Genomic DNA, 22954 nt, shown 5'->3' on the forward strand with positions numbered 1-22954 from the left:
GGCTGTTTCTCTCACATGCTCTTACTCCTCTCTTCTCTGGCTGCAGTTGCTGCCATTGAAGTTTCCCCTTCTTAATTCTTACCCAGGAAGTGCTACCGCCATTGCTGATGGGCTTGGCCTTGGCCAGCAACAGGTTTATCTTAGAGCTGGCTAACATTGGCTCTGTTGGACATAGAATTAGCTGGGTTGGAAAGGACCTCTGAGATCCAGCCCTTGATCCACTACCACTGCGGTTACTAGACCATGGCACTCAGTGCCACATCCAGTCTCATCTTAAAAACCTCCAGTGATGGAGAATCCACCACTTCCCTGGGCAGCCCATTCCAATGCTTGATTACCATCTCTGTAAAGAATTTCTTCCTAATATCTAACCTAAACTTCCCCTGGCAGAGCTTAAAACCGTGCCCTCTTGTCTTACTGATAGTTGCCTGGGAGAAGAGACCAACGCCTGCGTGTCTACAACCTCCTTTCAGGCAATTGTAGAGTGATGAGGTCTCCTCTGAGCCTCCTCTTCTGCAGGCTACATGGAGAATCTTGTGGCAGGTTCTCCCAGGAGCCACCCCTGTAGCCACCAGCCCCCCTCCTGCTACCAAAAATTTCACCACCCAAACCCAGTACAGATTCCTAGAGAGGTGGTCAGTGCCCCAAGCCTGCCAGGATTTAAAAGGTATTTGCCAATGCCCTTAATAACATGTGTTAACATGGTCAGCCAACTGTGTAGAATCTATCGTCTAAATATTTTATGTTGTATTAATTATAAGTTAGTAATGGGGAGAACTGAAAGGTACTATGAGTGAGCAGTCAGCTTTGGTAACTCTATTTTATTATGTAACTGCTCTGTAGCAAGCAACTACATAGTATCATGAAACCCTTCTGTTTCCTTGTAGCTTGTAACCATTGATGTTTTATATTGTACTGTCATTTAATGCTCATTATGATTAAAATATATAAACTATATTCCACTAAAATGCACACATAACTCTAGTTTTCACTGTTCATTCTTTAGACTGCCGGTGAAGTTGGGATAATTGAAAGTATCCAGCTGAAAAACTTCATGTGCCATTCAAATCTGGGGCCTTTTCAGTTTGGATCAAATATCAATTTCGTTGTTGGAAGAAATGGAAGTAAGTATTAATTGCATAATTTCTTTGTCAAAGAACACTTTTGTTAATAATTTAGATGATGTAATGTTTATTTGAAAAAGAATTCTTTGCCATGTTGTAGGCATGGGCAAGGATTCACTTTTGAATTTGGAAGCCACAGAGGTCTATCCCAATAAGGCAAGGCTGATGAAAGAGTTAGGTCGTAAATGTGGAGATTTTTGCAAAATATAATGTGAATATAAATATTTTCATAGCCAAATAAATTTATATTTGAACTAAATGTACCTGTATGTTTATTATTAAATGCACAGTAATTGTCCAAGTGCCTGCAGTGCCTGTCGCTGAGGTTGGAGGAGCCTCGGTGGTTATACTGGGGGGTTGGAGTAGGGGCTAATAGTTTCCTTAATGGTAAACAAGACCTGAACCACATTCAGCAACATCCTACTTCCTGATGGTTTCAACTTCCCAAGGATGTTCAAAATTTTCAGAATTCTCAAGTGCTGTTCCATTTCTCCTGGAAGGGGACGATTCCGCCCCGCAGGCTGGCTCTCGGGGAGGAAGGCAGGAGGTGTAATGGTCAGTAGTTGCCGCGAGGTGGCCCCCGAGGCCCAGGCGTGAGGGAGATGCTGAGCGCACAGGCGAGACTCCCAACCAGTTCTGTCACTTCATATGAGCCAGGATTACAAAATACTGCGAAATGATAGCCTTAGCCCAAGCCCCAAAGGTGATGAGCACCAAAATGGGGAGCACATCCTGCAAGCAAGGTGCTACATAATGCAACTCTGAGAACTAGCGCAATGACTCTGAGAGCAAACAAATCAACATTGTGACCAGCAGCTATTGAACTGAGTGATAATGAAAGCTTACAACGAATTCATTTTAACACACTCTGGTCAGTTCTGTTGTTATGTCAACCCTTTTATGCCCTGTGATGGGCACCAAAAATGACTGTTGTTGTTTAATCCCTGCTGGGAACTAAGCACTGTGCAGCTGCTTGCTCACTCCCCTGCATCTCCCAGTGGGATGGGAAGGAGAATCTGAAAAAGATAAAACCTGTGGTATGAGGTCAGAACAGTTTAATGACTGAAATAAAATAAATTATTTTAATAATTATAATAAACCCCAAGATAAACAAGTGGTGCACAGTACAGTTGCTCACAACCATCCCATCCTGAGCAGCAATCAGCAGCTCCTGGCCAACACTCCCCAGTTCATGCACTGGGCGTGGCATTCTATTGTATGGAATATCCCCTTGGCCAGTTTGGGTCAGGTTTCCTGGCCATTTTCCCTCCTGTCTTCATGTGCTCCTCCTGGCAGAGCATGAGACCTGAGACTTTTCAGGTTTGGGTAATGACTACCCCAACAGTAGTGTTTGGGTAAACACTACTAAGCAACAACCAAAATGTTAGTGTGTTACCAGCACTGCTCTCATGCTGAACCCAAAACACAGCACTGTACCATCTACTAGGAAGCAAAATCAGGACAGTAGGTCATGTAGAAACTATTATAGGAAAAGAAAGTGATATTTATACAAGCTAACTTTTTGTTAGAATTTAAATTTTGAGAGCTTAAAACCTTTAAGATAGGTACTATGTATTTGATTTCTTTTGTTGTATACATGTTTTTAGTATGCCCTTAAGGAAGGGGACATTCCTTCCTCCTGACCTAGAACATGCTGAATGCAAATTGCTAGATAGTACTAACAGGTTTGGCTCAGCATGTTGGGTTTTTTTAGGGAGAACTGTAGAAATGGCAGATACTTTCCTAGTGTTATTGTTATGTTTGTTCAATAAGGACAGAATTTGGACTTCTAATGCATGAATATATAATCAGCCAAACAAAAATCTATAATATGGGTGAACTGGAGAAGTTATAAGAACTTCCCTTTAAAACAAGTTCAATGCTTCTATTACAGGTGGAAAAAGTTCTGTTTTAACTGGTCTTATTGTTGGGCTTGGTGGAAAAGCCACTGCAACTAATAGAGGTTCCTCATTAAAAATGTTTATTCGAGATGGAGAGACGTAAGTAAAACTTCTTTAGTTTTAAAGTTGCATATGCTGTTTAGTCATTCAGGTTAGCTGGTGAGTTTTCTGTTCACTGTCACTTTCTACATCTTCTTATTGGATCCACCAGGCTTCAATAAAAAGCAAAACAATGAAGAGACCATATTTACCCCTCCAAAAAAAAAACTACAAACAAAAAAATTAGAAATTTTACCAGTAGTATACCGTTATTTCTGAATGTTGTGGTTTCAAAACCAGCTGGAAATGACACTGCAAGCAGCCATTCCCCTTCACCTCCATCTGCTACAGTGAGAGAGGGAGAAAAGCAGAGATTATGGGTTGGGATAACAATTTACTGAAAAAAACCAGCAATGAGATAAGGAAAACAAACAGTAACAACAACAGTACTAATAACAACAGTGTATAAAATAGGGTGATTACATGCAGAAATGCTCAGTTAGTCCGACTCAACCTGACTGCACCACAGCCCAAGATTCAGAGCTCCCCAGACAAAGAAGAAAATGGCGGGTGAAGGTGTCTTTGTCCGTTCCTGCCCCAGTAAAGAAAAAAAGCAATAGCGGACAAATTGTCCAAATCCTCTCTCACTCCCCACTCTCGTGACAACAAAAAGCAGTGATGGACAAAGCCCCCAGGAGGACTGGAGGCACCCCACTCTCACTGCCTGCTTTCCCTGGAGGAAAGGAACGAAATGGCGGCAGTTCTGTGTCGCGTTCCCCTCTTCTTCCACCCGCAGCAACGTCACCCAGTGGTGACGTGGGTGCCATAGAATAACAACCCCGCTGCCCTCACAGCAACTGTGAGAAAATGAACTCTGGCCTGGCTGAAACTAGGACACAGAACTAGCTAACATGGTGGTATGTCCTCTGTATTGCCCTCTTCTCGTGTGTTACTTCCTATTCTTTTCTATGTAGTTCCTACCGAATAATTGAGATCATTGCAAAAAAATCCCGGGGAACTAGTTACTGTTTTGCAAGCAGTGAGGTTAATTATTTTTCAGTCTTTCTGGTAATGTGAATGAATATACAAGATAAAGACCTTGACTTACAGGTGGGTATTTAAACGATGCAGGAAGTGGTCTGCTGTCAGAGTAGGGATAACACATTCAGGGAAACCAATAACAAAATAGATTTAGGAGTTTACATTTACCTAAAGCTGTAACTCGGAGTCACAGCCTTTTCCTTTCAAAGGTGCTTCGAGTAAATTTTTGGCAGAACCTTCCTTATGTGTATTAACTTAAAATTTCAGCACTCACTCAAGAAACAGAAAATAGGAATTCAGAAGTGAAAGCATATCTCATCTTTTCTAGAAGAATACCTTAAGCATTCTGGTATAGATTACTTTGGTTAGGCTGTAGAAGCCAAGCAACTGTTTTCTATGGAAGAAAACAGGAGAACAACAAAAAAGCAACTTGAATCTGCAAGCTAAAAATGGGGGCACTCATATGGGAAGGGAAGGTGGGGGAAATCTGCTCTCACAATTGTTAATGAGGAAGGTGCAAACAGATAGCGTATGGCAGCCTTTCTGGATGTGTATCTGATGCTGTTTTGGCTCAAACAACATAAATATATATTGTTCTGATTGGTACTTTGACCGACTTGCAGTTTTGACCCATAGTAGACATGAAAATGTGTATGTAAAATTAGAATGTTTTGATTTTTTTGGTTAGATTTGAAATGAATTTCAGTTGTCTTTCTTATTATTTTCTTTTTTTTTTTTTCAGTTCTGCAGATATTTCCATAACTTTGCGAAACCAGGGCAGAGATGCATTTAGACCAGAATTGTATGGTAACTCTATTATTGTGAATCAGCACATTAATCAGGATGGAAACAGAAGTTACAAACTGAAAGACGAATCTGGTTGGTCGTAGTTTGCTTTGTTCTCAGTCTTAGAAGTTCTTTAAATGTTTTCATTGCTTTAAATGATGTTAGTAAAGGGAGAGGTTATTTCATAGAATCATTTAAGGGTGATGACACTGTCCATTTAAACTGTGTGTTTACTTCAGACTAAGAATATTTTAATATGTCAAAATATTATGTATTTATTGATATATATTTATTATGTCAGGTTCTGCATTATGCTTTTTTTTTTTTACAAAAGTCTGACTGTATGATGAGGGTGAACATAGTTCTTTTAGTCTTTTTGAGGTTCTATTGAGTTTGCTGATTTACCTGTATTCTGTCACAGTGGGTTTATGAGGCAACAAGGGACTTGAATTACAAATCTTTTTGTGCAAATGCAAATATATTAGAAAAAAACCCCAAACAACTAGTGTTTCTCATTTAGGACTAAATCCATGTTACAAAAAGATTAATCTCATTTTTTACATTGCTACATTGAACAAAAGACTGGTACATTGTTTGTCTTTTTACTTTAGACCCATTAGTATTTTTCCTCTGTTTTTTTTCCATTAGGACGCCTAGTTTCTTCAAAGAAAGAGGATCTCGTAAAAATACTGGATCATTTTAATATACAGGTAGTTGCTGTGTTTAAATTCTGTGCAATTTCAGACGTCAGCATGCGATATTATAATTCTTTCATTAAAAAGCAATTTTTTCTCATTTCCTTAAATGGAAGACGTTTATTCCTTCCATGTTTTTTCAGAATCAAATGCATCAGAAAAAGAAAAATTGAAATGTATACCTCATCCAACGCAAGATAAGATTCTGTCCCAGGCAGCTAAGTAATTACTATCATCTGTGAGCCATGAGTCATGTATCCTGTTGATGGAAGTCCTAGCATAGGTTTCTTTTGTATTTGGAGGGAGTTTTTATGCTGATTATTTCAGTGTTTTCTGTGGAAGAAATTTGAGTGTGTTTTTGCTGCTTAAGTGATTAATAAAAGATCAGGTAATGCACATGAAGTTTAAAATATTCAACATACTTAAAATTTCAAGTAACAAACTTCAGCTGGTATGTATTGATTTTTTTGTGTGGAAACTTCTGTAAGAATATATGGGTCAATTCATTGCACTTAAAGCAATACTTTAGTCAATTAAATAATGAGAAATACAACATTGGACAAAATTTCTAATGCTGATCTTGTTAATTAAATGGAGCTTACAGGCACTGTCTTTATAGAAGTCATCATCTTGGAATCAGTTCCTTAGTTGTCCTTGCTGTGGTTTGATTTTGTACTTGATGGAGTTGGATTTCTAAACTTTCTGTTTGTTATTGGTTTTGCTTGTTGTGTTTTGTATTTTTTAAAGAGATAAGAGGTTTAGAAATCTTAATTTCTGAATCTTATTATTGAGTTGCAGCCCATGGAACAGGGAGATGGTTTTCTCACTTTCATGGATTTGCAGTTACATGATAACTATTCTATTCAAAATAAAACAAAAGCGATTATTTTTTGCAGGTAGATAATCCTGTGACTATTTTAACCCAAGAGATGAGTAAACAGTTTTTACAGACTAAAAGTGGAAGTGACAAGTATAAGGTAAGAAAAATAATTGAACATTTTGACTAAACATTAGAATACTGATTTCAAATTTTTAGAGGCAGCATTTGGAGGGGCAAAAAAATCAGATTCCTTGATTTTAATAACCTGTTGTGGTTTAACTCAGGTAAGCTGCTCAATACCACACGACCACTCACTTCCCTTTGGTGCTTCCCTCCAGCTCGGGATGGGGTAAGAGGAACAGAAGGGTACAATAAAACAAATTAAAGGGATGAGATAAAAATTATTTTAGAAAAGTGCAGAGAAAGCTGGAAGGAGAGAGAAAGAAAGTGAAAAAAAACAAGAGATGCAAAGGCAATTGCTCACCACCTCCAGTTGGTAGACCAGTGCCTAACCAGTTTCCAACCAAAAAATGGCTAATCTCCCTAAATCCTCTCTTATCCCTTTTTTTTGCTGAGCATGGCTGGGCTGGTTTGGGCTGGGATAGAGTTAATTTTCTTCATGGCAGCTAATATAGGGCTACCTTGTGGATTGTGCTGAAAACAGTTTTGATAACATGGAGGTATTTTTGTTATTGCTATTTTTGTAAGTGCTGAGCAGTGCTTACTGAACACAGTCAAGGCTTTTTCTGCTTCTCGCCACACCTCACTAGCAAGGAGCCTGGGGGTGCACAAGGAGTTGAGAGGGGTTATAGCTGGAACAGCTGATCCCAGCTGACCCAAGGGATATCCCAGACCATATGGCATCATGCTCAGCACGTAGAGCTGGGGAAAGAAGAAGGAATTAGAAGACAGAGTGATGGATTTGTCTTCCTAAATCACATGATGGAGCCCTGCTTTCCTGGGGATGCCTGAATGCCTGCCTGCCTATGGGAAGTGATGAATGAATTCCTTGTTTTGCTTTGCTTGTGTGTGTAGCTTTTCCTTTATTAAATAATTTTTATCTTAATCAACGAGTTTTCTTGCTTTTACTTTTCTGTTCTTTCCCCCATCACACCAAGGGGAAGTGAGTGAGCAGCTGTGGGGAGCTGAGTTGCTGGCAGGGGCTGAACCATGACAATGAAGTTTCATGGGGTGGCATATCTCTTTGGGATCAACTGCCTAATTGTATCCCTTCCCAACTTCTTGCACACCCTGCTAATGTACTCACTGGGAGGGCAGAGTGAGAAACAGGAGGTCTTGATGCAGCAGCTAAAATATTAGGGTCTTGTCAGTATTGTTTTGATCACACATCTAAAATACAGCACCATAAAAGTTGCTATGAAGAAACTTAACTCCATCCTGCCCAGAGCCAGCACACTGTCTGATTGTAGCAGTCACTCACTTGCACAAACAATTTTTTTAAAGTTTATTCTCTCTAAAGACATTGATAAAATTAAATTTCAGGGCACTGCTGAGTTAGTTCATTATTCAGAAATACCACTGTTGCAAATGAGTGTTTTAGGTTACTCAAAGAACCACTGGCACAAGTATCAGCAAAAGCAGGTTTAATATTAAAATGAAAGCACAACAAAGTTTGTCAACAAGGTTCACTCTTCCTACTTAACTGGATGGTTAAAGCACACAGAGGAAAATTGTACTAAAACCTGTAATCAATCAAGCTAAGACTAAAATCAACCTGAAACGATCGACATGGAGGCTGGTGATGGGAAAAGGGTAAAGATAAAAAGGAGTAAGAGAGGCCTGCCCGTTAAATCACAAGGTTCAGGGTACCTTGCCAAACTCAGCCTCAGACTTGACTATTAGGCTTAAAGATTTTGACAGCACTTAAACTTGATAGCACTAATTGATAGCCTAATTTAAACATTTTAACAAAAGATTCTTACAGAATTTACTACAGCACAGTGGTAACTCACTTAGAGGCCTAATTTACTTAAGAGTCTAAGAGGACGACATTCATAATATATTTGCTAGAGCATATTCACGTGCCCACAAACTGAAACAGTAGGTACGAGGTGTATCCCTGGGAAAAATTCCCATTGAATTCAGGGAAGTATTCACTTTGGATGCCTTTGTATCATCTCAACAGGTTGATTCTTGATACTTTCTCTGGGGTATCAGCCCAGGCTCTGTTGTCAGCTTCCGAGTAAATTTGAGAGCTCACTGGCTCACAGAGCTGTCCCTCTCACAGAGGGAGATGCTGGTCACAGCCCACTAAGGTCCAGGATAGCTCAAAGGGTCTCACTTAGGACTGCTATTTATAGGGATGCAAGAGGGTGGACTTTAATCATAGTAATGTTTCATCCTGGCCACAATTTGGGTATGTAACTTACTTTGAAAGTTCAGTAACAAAAATGTTATTCCACATGGGTTGTTATTCAGGCAAGAAAAGTAAGGTTCCAAGGCAGTTTTGTTAAAAATAAGAGCTCATCAGACAGCGTAAGTTCCTGGGAGCAGAGAGTGTTTCCAATAAGCTCCTGAGGAGCTGAGCCCAGGTGCTGTTCATCAAGGCCAAGACCCAAGAAGCATTTCTGATATCACAGTGCAGCCTGAGAAGGGGATGGAAGTTGCACCACCAGAACCTCACCATTTACTTTACTTTGGGTGTCATTCAGCCTGAAGAGAGGTTGGGATGAATGGTCATTCTGTGGCAATTAAAGTTCTCTTAGATAAGATGCCGAACCTGACATCTGCACATTTATTCCTTTTTAGTTTTTTATGAAGGCAACTCAGCTGGAACAAATGAAAGAAGACTATTCATGTGTTGAGAAAACTCAACAGAATACACGTATTCAGATAGAACAAGGAAAAGAGGTATGCAAAAGTTAAAGTAATTATTTGGAAAGATCTGAGTACTGTAAAAACTGTAGGACTTAAACTGCATAGTTTTGATTTCATTAGGTCTTAGTGACATTAAATTTAAAAAAGCCACAAATCTTTCCAAGATTTCGTTCTACATCACAACTTTTTGCACTCATGGTGAACCTCTTCTTTTTTCAGCGTGTTGAGGAGCTTAAGCAGATTTATTTAGAAAAAAAGGAACGCTACAAAAGCATCGCATTTGTGAATGACATGCGAAGACATCTCGAAGATTTGAAACATAATATGGCGTGGGCAGTGGTAAATGTCTTGCTGAAGAATGTTTGTTCATATGAAATGTACTTCATTCTCAGTCTATTGCAGACATTCTGATACACGCTAATATAGGCTTCTTTTTAGGTGAGTGAGATGGAAAAAGAAATTGAGCCAATCAAAGAAGGCATCAAGGCTGAAGAAGCAAATACAGAGTTTATTCAGAAGGTAGAAGAATGGCAGGTACATATATGGTTTAAACTATTCTAGTTTTTGTCACTCCCTGCCTCAGAGATCTGTCATGTAGGTTTTCTTGGGTATCATTGCCTACAGAAAAGATCAGTGATTTCAGGAGACCTCTGGAATTCTTTGACTTCTTAAAACTTCTGTAGGTAGCAAGAAAGAATAATTTTGTCAGATATTCAGATTCACCTATGAAATACATATTTTTACAGAGAAATACTAGGCATCATTATTGCAAATTCAGAATCATAGAATGATTTGGGTTGGTTTGGATTGTATAGTTCCAGCCTTCCTGCCATGGGCAGGGACACCTTCCCCCAGATCAGGTTCCTCAGTGCCCCATCCAACCTGGTGTTGAACACTGCCAGGGATGGGGCAGCCATAGCTTCTCTGGGCAACCTGTGCCAGTGCCTCAGCACCCTCATGGGAAAGAATTTATTCCATATATCTAAATTTCCCTTCTTTCAATTTGAACCTGTTACTCCCTGTCCTGTCACTACAGAGGATGAAGAGTCCCTCTCAAGCTTCCTTGTAAGTCCCCTTCAGATGCTCAAAGGCTGATATGAGGTCTCTGCACAAACTTTTGTTCTGTTCTCTGGGATGAACAGCCGTAAAACTTTTCAATCTATTAAAACTCTGTCTCCAAATGTTCTTTATTAGGACTCATTTTCCTTTTTTAAAAAAAAAAAAATTTGTGGGTTTGTTTCTTTGTTTTGGGTATTTTTTTAAGTATTTGATTTACAATTGAGGCATTTTTGCATTGAGATGAACATGTCTGTGTAGTTCTGAAGGAACCAGATGGTGGTTTAACTTCTGATGTTGTGTTACTTGACCTTATTGTATCAAGAGTCCTGTGTTTGAGTAAACCATGAGATAGGAAAAAAAGTTGATGTTTATTTCACAGATTTAGTAGTCTGTTGGTTTCCTGAGAATGTCCATTTATTAATTTTCATCTTTGTATGTCCATAGTGGCAATGAAAAATTTTGCTCCATTACTACTTGTATATCATTCTCTTTTTTCACCAAAGGTAAAAGTGAATGAAGCAGAAAAAAAGTACAAAGCAATACAAGACAGATTAGAAACAGTAAGTGAAGAAGCACAAACCCTTCATCCTCTGTGTATTTCTTTGAAGGCTGAAGTGCAGGCAAAAAGAAAAGCCGTCAATGAAATTGAGGTAGGCAAAAAGTTCGTACCAGTTTAAAGCTTTAATCTTGTCCATGCTCTAACCTTCTGTACTTCTGCATCTTTGTCTTGGCCTCCTGAATCCATAGTGCAGTTCAAAACAGGTACAATTTCCTGCCTGACTGGCAAGTTAGTTTCTGGTCAGGGGCCCTGGGGTTTATGTCTTTACATAGGCTTTAATCAGTGTTAAACTTAGGTCAAAATAAATAAATAAATTTAATTCTTGAAAATCGAGTTATATTTGTCTGGTTTGGTGCTGTTCAGTATTTATTTACTCAAAACTTACGATTTTTTTGAAATTCTTTCTTTCTTCTGTTTCTTAAATGACTGTATCCTATTTCCTTCATAGGTGGTTTATAATCGTTTCAAAACAGAGTTAAAACGTCTGGGAAAAGATGATGAACAGCTGCATAAACGAATTGAAGAACTGAAGAGCAGGTAAATACAGATACAGTGGTTATGATGTATGTTTATTATATAGGTATGAAAGAAGTGAGCTCTTCTGATTAATGAGAAAATCTGCAGTAATAGAAAATATTTATTTACATCTTACAGGGTCCAATTAAATATCCAAATGTTTCTGATCTTGTTTCTTTGCATGCCAAGACTTTGACTAGAATATGATGAAGTAACTGGGTAGCAAAAAAGGTGGTTTTGTTTTTTTTGTTTGGTGATGATAATAGACATTTTCTAGCTTCCGTGGTGTCACAAAACAAATATACCTTAAACTAAATGCAGTAGGAATGTAACTGGGGAGAGTTACATGTGATTACAAATTTTAAAAAAATAAATAAAAAATTGGGACTTATGCCATATAGATTTTGTAAATGCACAGAGTGTTAAACGTAACTTTCTGATACATAAATCTTCTGTTTGCTGCAAGTAATAAAGTCACCTATAAATGACCAGTATGGTGTTAAAATATTGAAGTATATTCTTTTCTAGTGCTAATCAGGTTTCAGAGCCTGAAAAATTGGAAAGACAAAGGAAAATTACATACTTAAGGGAACAGTTAAAGGCATTCCGTGATGAAGAAATAATGATTGCTCAGCAGATGGATCAGTTTCAGCAGGCTATATATAGGTGTAGGGAAGAACATGCCAGGGTCAGGTAAGTCATGCTTTTTGAATGTAACTATTTACCTTTGGTTTAAGTTATAGAGAGATCCCTTGTTACGTACTTGTGTTCCCTGAGGTATTAGGCTCCAGTTTCCTTTTTTTTATCCCCTTGTTTATCTTAGCACTTGCTAAACTTTTTCTTTGACACTTCTGTGACTTAACTGAAAAACTTTTGGAACTTTGGAACTTTAAGAAAACTGTTCTTTTCATTAAAAGTGAAAGTTTTTAGTAATTTAAAACCTGATATAAATCCATGCTGTCAGTTTAATATCCTTCTTTCTTCTTTCCAATATCTGTATCTTACTCTCTTATCATCCTATGGGCAGATTACGATTGAAATGTTTTTTGTTAGTTTAATACACTGGTACATCCTGATACGATGGCACAAGATATGTAAAACATTATAAGAAAATAGATACACTTAGGGGTAATTATTGCATCTCTAGTTAAGGCACATTCATAGAGGCTTTGAGGCAAGTGCTTCAAGTACCAATTTAGTCCATACCCAAGCTGGAAAACCAAAGTACTCTGGCTTTGATTTGGAAACCTGAACTTCAGCAGTATTACCAGAGAGGATTATGGCAATGTCATTTATTATCTTGAAGGATTTGAGAATTGTTGCTTATTGCTCTTGATGTATTAGTTTAACCATCTTTTATTGATTATTATAACCAATACTTTGTGTTCTGTTGAAAGTCTTTTAGAAGACAGTGAAATTGAAGCATATAATTAGAAATAAATTTATTATAATTAAAAAAAAAGTCTTGTAAAACATTTGCAAAGTAGTAATTTTCTCTCTTGCTTTTTTGTCTCATGTTTCTTGAAACTATAAAAATATTGTTCTGTGTTCACCGTACCTAGATGTACGTTGAACTACTGACATCTTGATACACTGTGCTATTAGGAATTGAAGGCTTTATAACTTTTTTAGTCCAATTAAGGCTCTGTAACTACTAAAAAAATTCTGTTCTCTTAGGAGAGAAAACTCTAATGTGCAACAAGCACTGGATGCCAAGCAGAAACAGCTGAGAGAGCTGAAAGATAGTAAAACAGATACTTTGAAAAGATTTGGACCACATATACCAGGATTTGTTGAAGCAGTTGAAACAGCTTATAGGCAAGGGCGCTTTAAAAATAAACCTCTTGGACCTATAGGTAAGAATAACTACTGAAACAGGCACATTTTTTCACAGGAGTTCTTGTGTGGCTGCTGATGTAATCAGTGGTCTTTTAGGAAAATTATTTGTTCTTTAAGGAACTTCAGATATATCTTTTTCTTCTGTATTTCCTGAACTAAAAGTTTTATCCTGGTAGGTTATCTTTTACTTCTGCCATGAACTCGCTGACATCTTCTGGTTTTTCTCACTTTCCAGCTATTTGAATTGAGGTATTTTATGCAGCTAAAATAGTAAACTTCAAGTGCACCCTTCCAACTCCCCCACATCCTCAAAGCATCAGACTGCTGGGTAGCACTGTCCAGGTCTTAGACAGATTTTGTTCAAAGTGTCCAGTGGCTGACTTGTGGGCTTGTCAAACCTGAGATGTTTTGGGTGGATCAACTCAGACAGAGCCAACTGAGATTTTCTTGGGAAGTTGGCCTTTATTTGTTTTCTGTCCAGCTGTGACAGTGGCTGCTGTTTTCAGTTTGCAATGGGAGCAAAGACTTCAGCATATTCTGGAGGTGAAGGCCAAGTACTAAAATACTGCATTTGCTGCAGAGTAAGAACATGTACTACTGAAGACAGATGACAGATATAATGGAAATCTTCATGTTTAAGTTGCAGCATAGTTCTTTCACTGCCTTCATCCTTAAAGCATTAAATTGTTGATAAACCATCTTTGCCTTTATACACTACTGCCGAGGTGCCTTAAAATTGGTACCCTAAATGGAAGTTAGTAGAGACCTGTCGAAAATCTTGAAAGAAAATGTAGGCCTCCAACTATGTGTAGGTGTGTTTAGGAACAGAAATTATATATTTGTGTTCTCAGGGTAGCTTGTCTGTTGTGGAGTTTTTTATCTTTTAGTCAGCTTCTTAATTTTTTTTTCTACTTATAAGAAAGGTTTGTTTTAAACTCTTAAAAAAACCTGCAACACAAGACAACAAGAGCTTTGAGTAGTAAAAATGCTCTAGTGAATGTTTTGTTGTGGAACACAGCTCCTAAAACCTTTCCTTTTATGTTTTTTTAGGTGCTTTCATTCATCCGAAAGATCCTGAACTGACCTTGGGTATCGAAGCCTGTTTAAAGGGCCTAGTTCATGCATTTTGCTGTGATAATCATAGCGACGAAAAAACTCTACAATTACTGATGACAAAACATTACCCACGTGGATTTAGACCTCAAATAATTGTAAATAAATTCCAGAATAAAATTTATGATGTTAGACAGAGGTAAGTTATGTTTTGAAATTTGAATTTTGAAATTTGAAATTTGTTGCCTTGATGGTTTCAAATTATTTGTTGAAAAGAACTATTTTTGATTTTTTTTAAAGAATCTCATGTGAGTTTTATAAATTATGTTTTTTCTTCTTTTCTTCAGAGCTGCTTATCATCCAGAATTCCCATCTGTACTGACAGCATTGGAAATAGATCATGTGATGGTTGCCAATTGTTTGATCGATGTGAGGGGTATAGAAAAAGTCCTGCTAATTAAAGTAAGGCTTTAGGCTCCTGTTGGTCTTTAAAGAAACTTGTTTTCTCTGTGTGGAGCATCTGGCACCTTCACTGGTAGTGTCTGTAATGGATAAAAGGGGTAGAGCAAGTTTTGTTTCCCTTCCTGCCACTGAGCAGAGGTGAGGACTCTGATGGAACTAATGACACTTACTTTTTTCGGATTTTATTCTCCTCCAAAATCTCTCGTCCCAGTTTGTCCTCTGAAATTCCTACTGGAAAACAGGCAGCTCATGCTCTGTCGAGTGCAGAGCTGAGTGTTTATCAAGCGTGGCTGTCACTGAATGTATGTGCAGCTGAACTTTCTAGGCTTTTCTCATGGCAGGAATATTGGATTTGTTCTTCCCCCTCTGCCTTACCTAATCACTGATTTTAATGTTACCATCTTTGAGCCCTACCCGAACTATTTCAATTGAATCTGAATCTGAAGTATTCTAATATGAGGAACTGATGCTTCAGATTAGAGAACACTATTGCCTTGGACAAAGGCACTTGTGACCACTTAGTCTGGCACTGTCAGTGTGGGTTTTTTTATCAACGTTTGTTGGTAATGTTACCGACATTAAACTTTAATTGAATATTGTTTGATGTACTTCATATCTTGCTTTGGAAGATGGTTTCCTGTACATTTATTCCACTTCTGACTGCTAAATACACCTGTGCATAGGAACCTTTTGGTTTTTGGAGTTTTTTTCCCTTGGCAAATTACAAGGGATTGATTAGACTGTAGAATTTACAAGGTAGATAAATTAATAATAGAATAAAGTAAATGAGTAGCTAAATTTTGTGGGTTCTTGAGAACATAAATGTATTGTTCAACTAAGAAAAGTAGATTCTTGACATTATAGATTTTTTTCCACATTCTTTTATTACCGTATTTCTTATTTCATTAGGCATTGAAATTGTTTCTGGATGAGAGCATCTAGACAACTTTTAAATTGTTATCTTTAATTGTTGTTGCTTTTCTATTGGTATGATAAGGCCACTGTGTTTTTCAGAGCAGCCGTAGAGCTCGTGAGGTAATGCAGTCTAGTCGTCCCCCAGCAAACTGTAAAGAAGCTTTCACTGGTGAAGGTGATCATGTCTTTGAAAGACGGTATTACTCTTCCAATTACTCCAGACCCAAGTACCTCAGTCAAGATGTTGAAGCAGAAATAAGGTTAGCATCTTGTGATGTTGTGTTGGTATAAAAACTGTACTTATTGACATGAGTAGTGGAATTGCTTATTTGTCTATTTACATGGACACTACTCTCTAGTCTTTCCATTTTCTTTCTGAGGTTTACACTTCCTTCCTGAGAATTCTAGAAAATCTCTTTACTTCAGAGCCTTCTGTGACAGGTGCAAACCTGCATTGTATCTAGTTATCTTTCAGCTTGTGGCAAGTAAGGGTTTGTTGAACTGGATACTCCAGGAAATCTAGCTACCTTCTCTTTTAGTTTACAATTGGAGAAAATGAGTATGGAGTCAAAGCTGTTTCTTTTAAAATCTAACACTTGAACGGTGGTGTCATAGTTTACTGTAAGGGAAGCCTGATTTTTCAAACCAAAGTTGTTAGCACATATCCTACTACTGGTTTCAAACTTTTCATCTGTGCTTTCTTAGGCTTTTGGCTTCATTCATGGTAGGTATCTCTGAGAATTCCCTCACCTTTTATGTTTTCAAGGGTTTTCTCTCTCATTGCTTTCAATATGGTAGTTAAAAAAGCAAAATGTACTTCAAAGATTGCAAACTTGAACTGTCAGTAAATGAATTGGCAACAATAGATTACTTTTATTCTAAGGCTCAGATTATATTAGAGACATATTAGGTAAATAATTTTAGTATTAATAGCTGATAGTATAGACTGAATCAAATGTTAAAATTAATTTCTATACCTCAAAAGTTTTAAATATGTCTGTTAACTATACTTTGTTCATGTCAGTATATAATGAACTTCAGTCAAAGATTATCTTAACTTTCTGTTGTGGTTAAAAAAAACCAGCTGGGAATTAAACCCAAAATAAGCCACTTCACTTCCCCTCACCGCCCTCCAGTAAGAGAGGGCAAAGGCAGAGACTGTGAGTTAACAGTTTACTGAAAACAAACACAATGGAATAAGAAATGCACAGTAATAGCAACAACCAGGATACTTTCAAAGTGTGACAGGAATTCCATTGCCAGGTTTGCCATGGAGGAATGATGTAGGCTTGTTGAAAAAGAGTGCATTTCTACCCTTTGTCTTGTCATTTGTGTATTTTTTTGTGTATTTCTCTGTGTGTCATAAATAATACCTGTGTAATATATCTTAATATCGCTTTGTTTATAAAGTCACTTGGATAAAGAGATTGAAAGCAAAAGGGCACAGTTGGCAGCATCTCAGCAACATTTACATTCCATTGAAAATGAGATTAGGCAAAATGAAGATCATCTTTATGGTCATCGACGACACCAAAAAGAACTACAGGTAAAAATAAGAACAGTGTTAGTTTTTAGAAAGTCATCAGTCTTTCCCTATTTAATTTTGACTTCTGCAATCTATTTTGGCTGAGTGGTAGTTTTTAATGTTTATCCTTACTTTTGTTTTATCCTTACTTTGCTTTCCTATTTTTTACTTTCGTAATATACTCTCATAATTTAGGACAGAATGATAGGTCATCAGTCCTAACACGTGCTGTTGTTTCTGTTTGATATCTTTCTTCCCCTGTGTGCTAAATCTCACAAATTTCTATTGCTTGTTTTGACACTAATAGTGCACAGTACAGACACTTGTATCATATAATCCTTCTCTCTCCTTTATTTCTGTTGAGGCTTACCTCTTCATTCCCAGAATCTTTCTTGTTGTCATGCTCTTCATATACTCTTATCCCATTTTGGTATGCTGGGACATGTCACATCTTTAAGTTTTCTTAATTGTAATTTCTTTAAAACCATTTTAAAACTGTTAGCTTCCTTTTTGTGTTATTCCTAGGTAGGATATTCTTTCTTGTGGTACTCCTAGGTAGGATATTGGGTTCTGGAACAGGCTCCCCAGGGAAGGGGCCACAGCACCAAGCATGACAGCGTTCAAGAAACATTTTTACAATACTCTCAGGCACATGGTGTGACTCTTGGGGATGGTCCTGTGCAGAGCTAAAGATTGCACTCGATGATCCTTGTGGGTCCTTTCCACTCAGCATGTTCTGTTATTCTGTGATATATATTTGTGGTGGCCAATGATGCTCCAGGTAGGCAGTGTAAGCTAATACATGCTATATAAGGTTATATTCAGTAAATTACAAAAAAGAAGCAACAAAAAACCTGGCATGGGGACTGAAATGCTGAAGATAAATATTTGAAGAAAAAACAAAATGTATTTTATTCAATTGTCATGTTAAATCCAAATAAAATAATGATTTAAAGTGCACATGACTTTCAGAACAAGTTATATCTTATGAAAATGAATTCCACAGGTAGGCGTGAAGAGTTCCTTTTGTTAGTCACTAATGAAACTAAAAAATCAAGTATTTTCTGTGATAACTTAAATGAACAAATATGAACTTTTCTCTTTAGTTAAGCTAAAGGATGTGTTTGTTTTTTTTTTTTTTTCCAGATAAAAATAAGAACAGCAAATGCAGAAATAGTAGACCTTGAAAATATGGAAGAACACCAGTCAGTGGACATCTGTATCTTAGTAAGAAGAGATAATCAAATTATGTCTAATCAGCACATGAAATTATGTATTTTAATGTTGGCAGTGTTCTGAAATAAGCAAAGTTGGATGAATAGTCAAGAACGTAACACTTGTCGTAATTGTAAACATTTCTGTAAATGGAGTGATTTTTTTTTTTTTGGTGATTTTTTAAAATATTTTTTCCTTCTTTTTTTCTGTCCTTCTCTTTGATCTCGCACTTTCCATTCTCTCTTCTTCTTCCCCTTCTTCCTTTTCTTCTTCTACTTCTGCCTTTTTTTTCCTCATTCCAGACCTGCAGTGCTGTAAGACTCTGGTTAGGGAGAAGTGACACTGTAGGTTTGAAGGTCAGAAGTGGCATCATCAAAGCATAGGTAAAGGCTACCCTGGAGCATAATTAGTGAGTGCCACAGCACAGCTGCTCTGCCCTGAACCCACAGGTTCTTCCTTTGCTGTAGCTTCACCATGCACAAATTTCAAATTCATGTAGTGCCCTAGAGAAGTGCATGGTAGGATGATGGTTCCTTCAGAGTTCTTATTGTTATCAATGTGTTCTTAAAATGTGTGCATAGTAGTTTAAGAATAGAGATAAATGTTTGATGATCTGTTGTGATTTGTATATTGGTGGCTGTGAATTTGAGCTGTTACTCTGTAATATGCTGACGTATTAGATGGCCAAGATTTAAATTCTGAGAATTATGCTGCTAATAGTGATCCTGACTGCAGTTGTTTCAGATAAATTCCATGGCGTTTTCCCCACTGTTTCATCTGGGATCAACAAGAGTCTAAGTTGACCAGATTTTTTCTTTAATCACATGTGGTGTTGGCACGAACTCACACTTTTTTTCGGTAGTCTGTCTTTCAGTGTGAATGCACACATGTGCATGTAAGTAAACATTTCAAAATTTATTCAAAAAGTAAGGGATCAGTACAGATTCTGAAAGCTCTTATAGAGTTTCTCTTTTCCAGATAATCTAATTCTGTTTGTTTGTTTGTTTGTTTTTTTAAGTATATTATTTGATGAGATGGAAGATAGTTTATTACCTTTTTGTAGGAGGATATCTTCCTCTTAAAAGATCACTGAACACTTGCTTGTTCAACATCAATGTTTTTACAGTTGATTTCTGTTAATGGTCCTATGCAGTTGTTAGACTTATGTATTTGCTTCTCCTCATTCCTTTCTTGGATTTTTGTTTCTGTGTTTTCTGTGCTTTCTGACCACTACTAAGGATTAATTGCTCCTCACTTGGTATTGATCTTCATTGCTTCCTTGATTTCACAATTGTTTGATTGTGAAGAAGACTCTTAGCAATACAAGGTTTCATTTACTTTTTTTTTTCCCAGGTTTTGCAATATTTGTCTTTGTGAATCAGAAAGTATGTATGATGATAATTCCTTAGGAATAGTCTAGTTTTCTAGGGAACAACAACAATCCGCTTACTCTTCCTCTGTTCCTTTGTATACTGTGTGTTTGTATTCTGTCATGGATCCTGAAGGAAGTTTCCTTGTTCTTTTCATTTTTTTCATCACAATTCCCAAATAAAGTCCTTTTTAGTTTTCGATCAGATAATTATGAAATTCCGTTTTTATTTTACAGTTTGATTTAGTGGTCTCCTACAAGATGTGTCAGTCTCTTCTTTTAGGCTGTCATGACAATTACACTGAGTGGCTCATGTTCATATTAGAATCTTAGAGTACTTCATGTAATATTCTACCCTGATAGTAAAATTAAAAGCTGGTACAGTAATTTACAAATGTATGTTTCCTTTTATCGTTCCTCACTTTATTATATTTTGACAGCAAAATGAAGCTGAAGAAAATAAGGCTAAGATGGAATCTGTAAAGGAAGACATGCAACTACAAAGCAGAAAAATGGAAAACCAGAAAAATATTCTCCTGGAAGCTGAAAAAAGATTAAAAGAAGTGAAAGAAAAAATTCAAGAAGTAGAAGAAGTTGCTGGCCCAATTAGGGTATTAGTAATTTCATATTATGCTTTTTAATTTGTTCCATTTGTGTGGCAAAGAGAATGAGGTTATAGAAGAGGTGAAGCAGAAGAAAAGATTGTGCTGCTTCCTGATACACTTAAGGTCTGCCTATAAAATGGAAAAGCATTGCATTTAAAGCACGTTGAGAAATAATCTTGGCAGTAGTTTGAAGGTGGTGTTGGTTGTTAAGTGTAGTTGCTGTAGTGGTTTATGTTCAAAGAGAGTTCATTTCCAGGTATCTTTAGTCATGGAGTGAAAAGGAAAAATAGTTTCCTCGACTTTCCTTTTTTTTTGTGCATCATATTTGTTGTTTTGGCTTGTTTCTTTCTAGGAAGCCTTGGCTAAGAATGTTCATAACTGTTTATTTCTCAAAACAGCATTTGAAGTTCTGTATGAACTGGGTGTTATTTTATGAGGTTGCATAATACCAGAAGGTACCAATACATAGTTTTAATTATTCAAGACTACAGAAGGCACATGTAAAAGGCGGAGAAATACCAAGACTTGAGATGAATAGCAGAGTGTTGGCATGCAAAATGTGGTATTGGCAAGGAGTAATGGTTTGAAAATGAAAAACAGAAATAAGAATCCATCACGTTTACAGTATTGTAAATTTGTAGAAGGATGGAATAAGGAAAAACTTAGAAGGATCATTATCCTAATCTCTTACATTTCTCACTGAAAATGTATATTACTATGTAGTCAACCCAAATTAAAAAAGCAAGGGCAAACAAAAAGAGGAAGGAAACAGGTCAGGAAAGCAATTAATAAATATGTTCTAATGTATCTAGTATGGAATTTCTGTAGATATGAGCTATTTTAAAAGAAAATGTGTAAGGAAAGAGAATAGATCTATTCAGAATATGAGAACATTATTATTGCTTGTTATTTGGAAGACTGAACACAAAAGAAGGCAGCTCCAAAATTCTTGAAAGGGAGAAGATGTGTTAAGTGTTCTGCAATTGTTTAATAACCTGTTGACATGTAGCAAGTTGTGGCTTCAAGGTAGGATTTGAAAAAAGTAAGAGCATCTGTTACTGTTGTTGGTGTTTGGTTTTCTTGTTTGTTGTTTTGGGGTTTCTGGGGTGGTTTTTATTGGAGTTTTTTGTTTGGTTTGTTTTTTTTTTCTTTTTGGTTGTTAAGCCATCTAGTGGGCAGGGATGAGGAAGAAAATTATGTGTTAATTTGTCATTCTTTGTACCTCTTTGCTTCTCTGGAAGATATATCACTTCAACAGTATCAACACTTATATAGTATAGATGTTGCTGGTGAAGGGTCTGGAGCACAGTTCCTGTGAGGAGCAGCTGAGGGAACGGGGATTGTTTAGCCTGGAGAAAATGAGGCTTGAGTGGACTTTACCACTCTACAGCTACCTAAAAGGAGGTTGTAGCGAAGTGAGTCTCGGTCCCTTCTCCCAGATAACAAGTGACAGTATGAGAGAAAATGGCCTCAAATTGCACAAGGGGAGGTTTAGATTAGATAATAGGAAAAAATTTTTCATGCCCAGGCAGGTGGTGGAGTCACCCCCTGGAAGCATTCAAAAATGTATGGAAATTGCACTGGAGGACATGGTTTAGTGGTATTTATGCTGGTGGTGCTGAGTTGATGGTTTGACTTCATGATTTTAAAGGTCTTTTTCAAGCTTAACTATTCTATAATTCTATGTCTTTATGTTACAGGTATAGCAGGACTGAATTTTCACTCAGAAATGCAGTTGTGGTTGATGTCATTACACAGTCATCAGAAGTTCTGGGTAGAATGTAGTGTAAAAAATAAATCTATATTTTTGATTTTTAGGAGAAAGGTTGACTTTTTTTCAAAGAATAAAACATCACCTCCGGATATGATTCCTAAAATCATTGCATGTATTTAATATGTCCTTGTCAGGATTGAGTATAGACTCTCTGATAAGTTGCTGTTAAAGCTCCTGGACTCTAGAAGGAGTAGTCTTATTGAAAGCAAAATCAATTAGACTGTGGTAAAAACAACCTGTGACAAGTCCATAAACATGTGGAGAGATTCTCAGGAATCTACCCCAAACAGCTCTCATCATGATTTATTCCAAACAGGATGAATTAAACCAGGCTGAGTCAGAAATGGAAAGCAGTAAACGCCACTTGCAGCACTATGCAGACAGACAGAAAGAACACTTGGCTTGCATCAAAAAGCACAAAGAATTATTGGCTGCCAAAGAAAAGGAACTAGAGGTACATGTGGATTTTTTTTTCTTTATTAAAGTCAGATGGTCATTATCCTTCTAAAATTTAATAATAACTTATTCCATTTGTATGACATACAGACCATGTTAATACTCAGCTACACTGAGTATTCTCTCAGCTGTGTCCTAACCTGACTGTCAAAATCAAGTAAAAGTAGTTTTGTGTAAGTGAACTGAAGCCTCTTTCTTTCTGGCCAGACAGCATTTCTGTCTTGACTGATAAGCTAGGGGTTATCCATCTAGGAATATTTCTTGTCTTTTGCAATGAAAAGATAAAAACGACTTAACCTTAAAATCTGCATTTTAAGTTAAATTGAATAGTGCTGTTCTGGCTTCTTGAATGCTCGATTTTTC

General features: G+C 37.1%; 1 protein-coding gene across 1 annotated transcript in view; it reads left to right on the top strand.

The window, feature by feature from the left end:
* The first annotated feature begins 983 nt into the window (after positions 1 to 983).
* Positions 984 to 22954, top strand: part of SMC6 (structural maintenance of chromosomes 6) — a 28713-nt gene continuing 6742 nt past the window's right edge. The window contains exons 1-19 of the mRNA XM_027902925.1: positions 984 to 1124; positions 3019 to 3124; positions 4848 to 4984; positions 5540 to 5601; positions 6483 to 6563; positions 9176 to 9277; positions 9464 to 9583; positions 9683 to 9778; positions 10807 to 10953; positions 11311 to 11399; positions 11907 to 12071; positions 13056 to 13234; positions 14268 to 14469; positions 14618 to 14732; positions 15747 to 15907; positions 17058 to 17193; positions 18319 to 18399; positions 20197 to 20367; positions 22452 to 22589. Of these exons, the coding sequence (XP_027758726.1) occupies positions 1055 to 1124; positions 3019 to 3124; positions 4848 to 4984; positions 5540 to 5601; positions 6483 to 6563; positions 9176 to 9277; positions 9464 to 9583; positions 9683 to 9778; positions 10807 to 10953; positions 11311 to 11399; positions 11907 to 12071; positions 13056 to 13234; positions 14268 to 14469; positions 14618 to 14732; positions 15747 to 15907; positions 17058 to 17193; positions 18319 to 18399; positions 20197 to 20367; positions 22452 to 22589 (2358 nt within the window). The 5' untranslated portion in view covers positions 984 to 1054. The remainder of the gene's footprint in view (positions 1125 to 3018; positions 3125 to 4847; positions 4985 to 5539; positions 5602 to 6482; positions 6564 to 9175; positions 9278 to 9463; positions 9584 to 9682; positions 9779 to 10806; positions 10954 to 11310; positions 11400 to 11906; positions 12072 to 13055; positions 13235 to 14267; positions 14470 to 14617; positions 14733 to 15746; positions 15908 to 17057; positions 17194 to 18318; positions 18400 to 20196; positions 20368 to 22451; positions 22590 to 22954) is intronic.

This window comes from Empidonax traillii, unplaced genomic scaffold, assembly GCF_003031625.1.
Source record: "Empidonax traillii isolate 1590-97213 ecotype Southwest subspecies unplaced genomic scaffold, ASM303162v1 scaffold922:size237273, whole genome shotgun sequence".
In the NCBI taxonomy this organism is placed as follows: domain Eukaryota; kingdom Metazoa; phylum Chordata; class Aves; order Passeriformes; family Tyrannidae; genus Empidonax; species Empidonax traillii.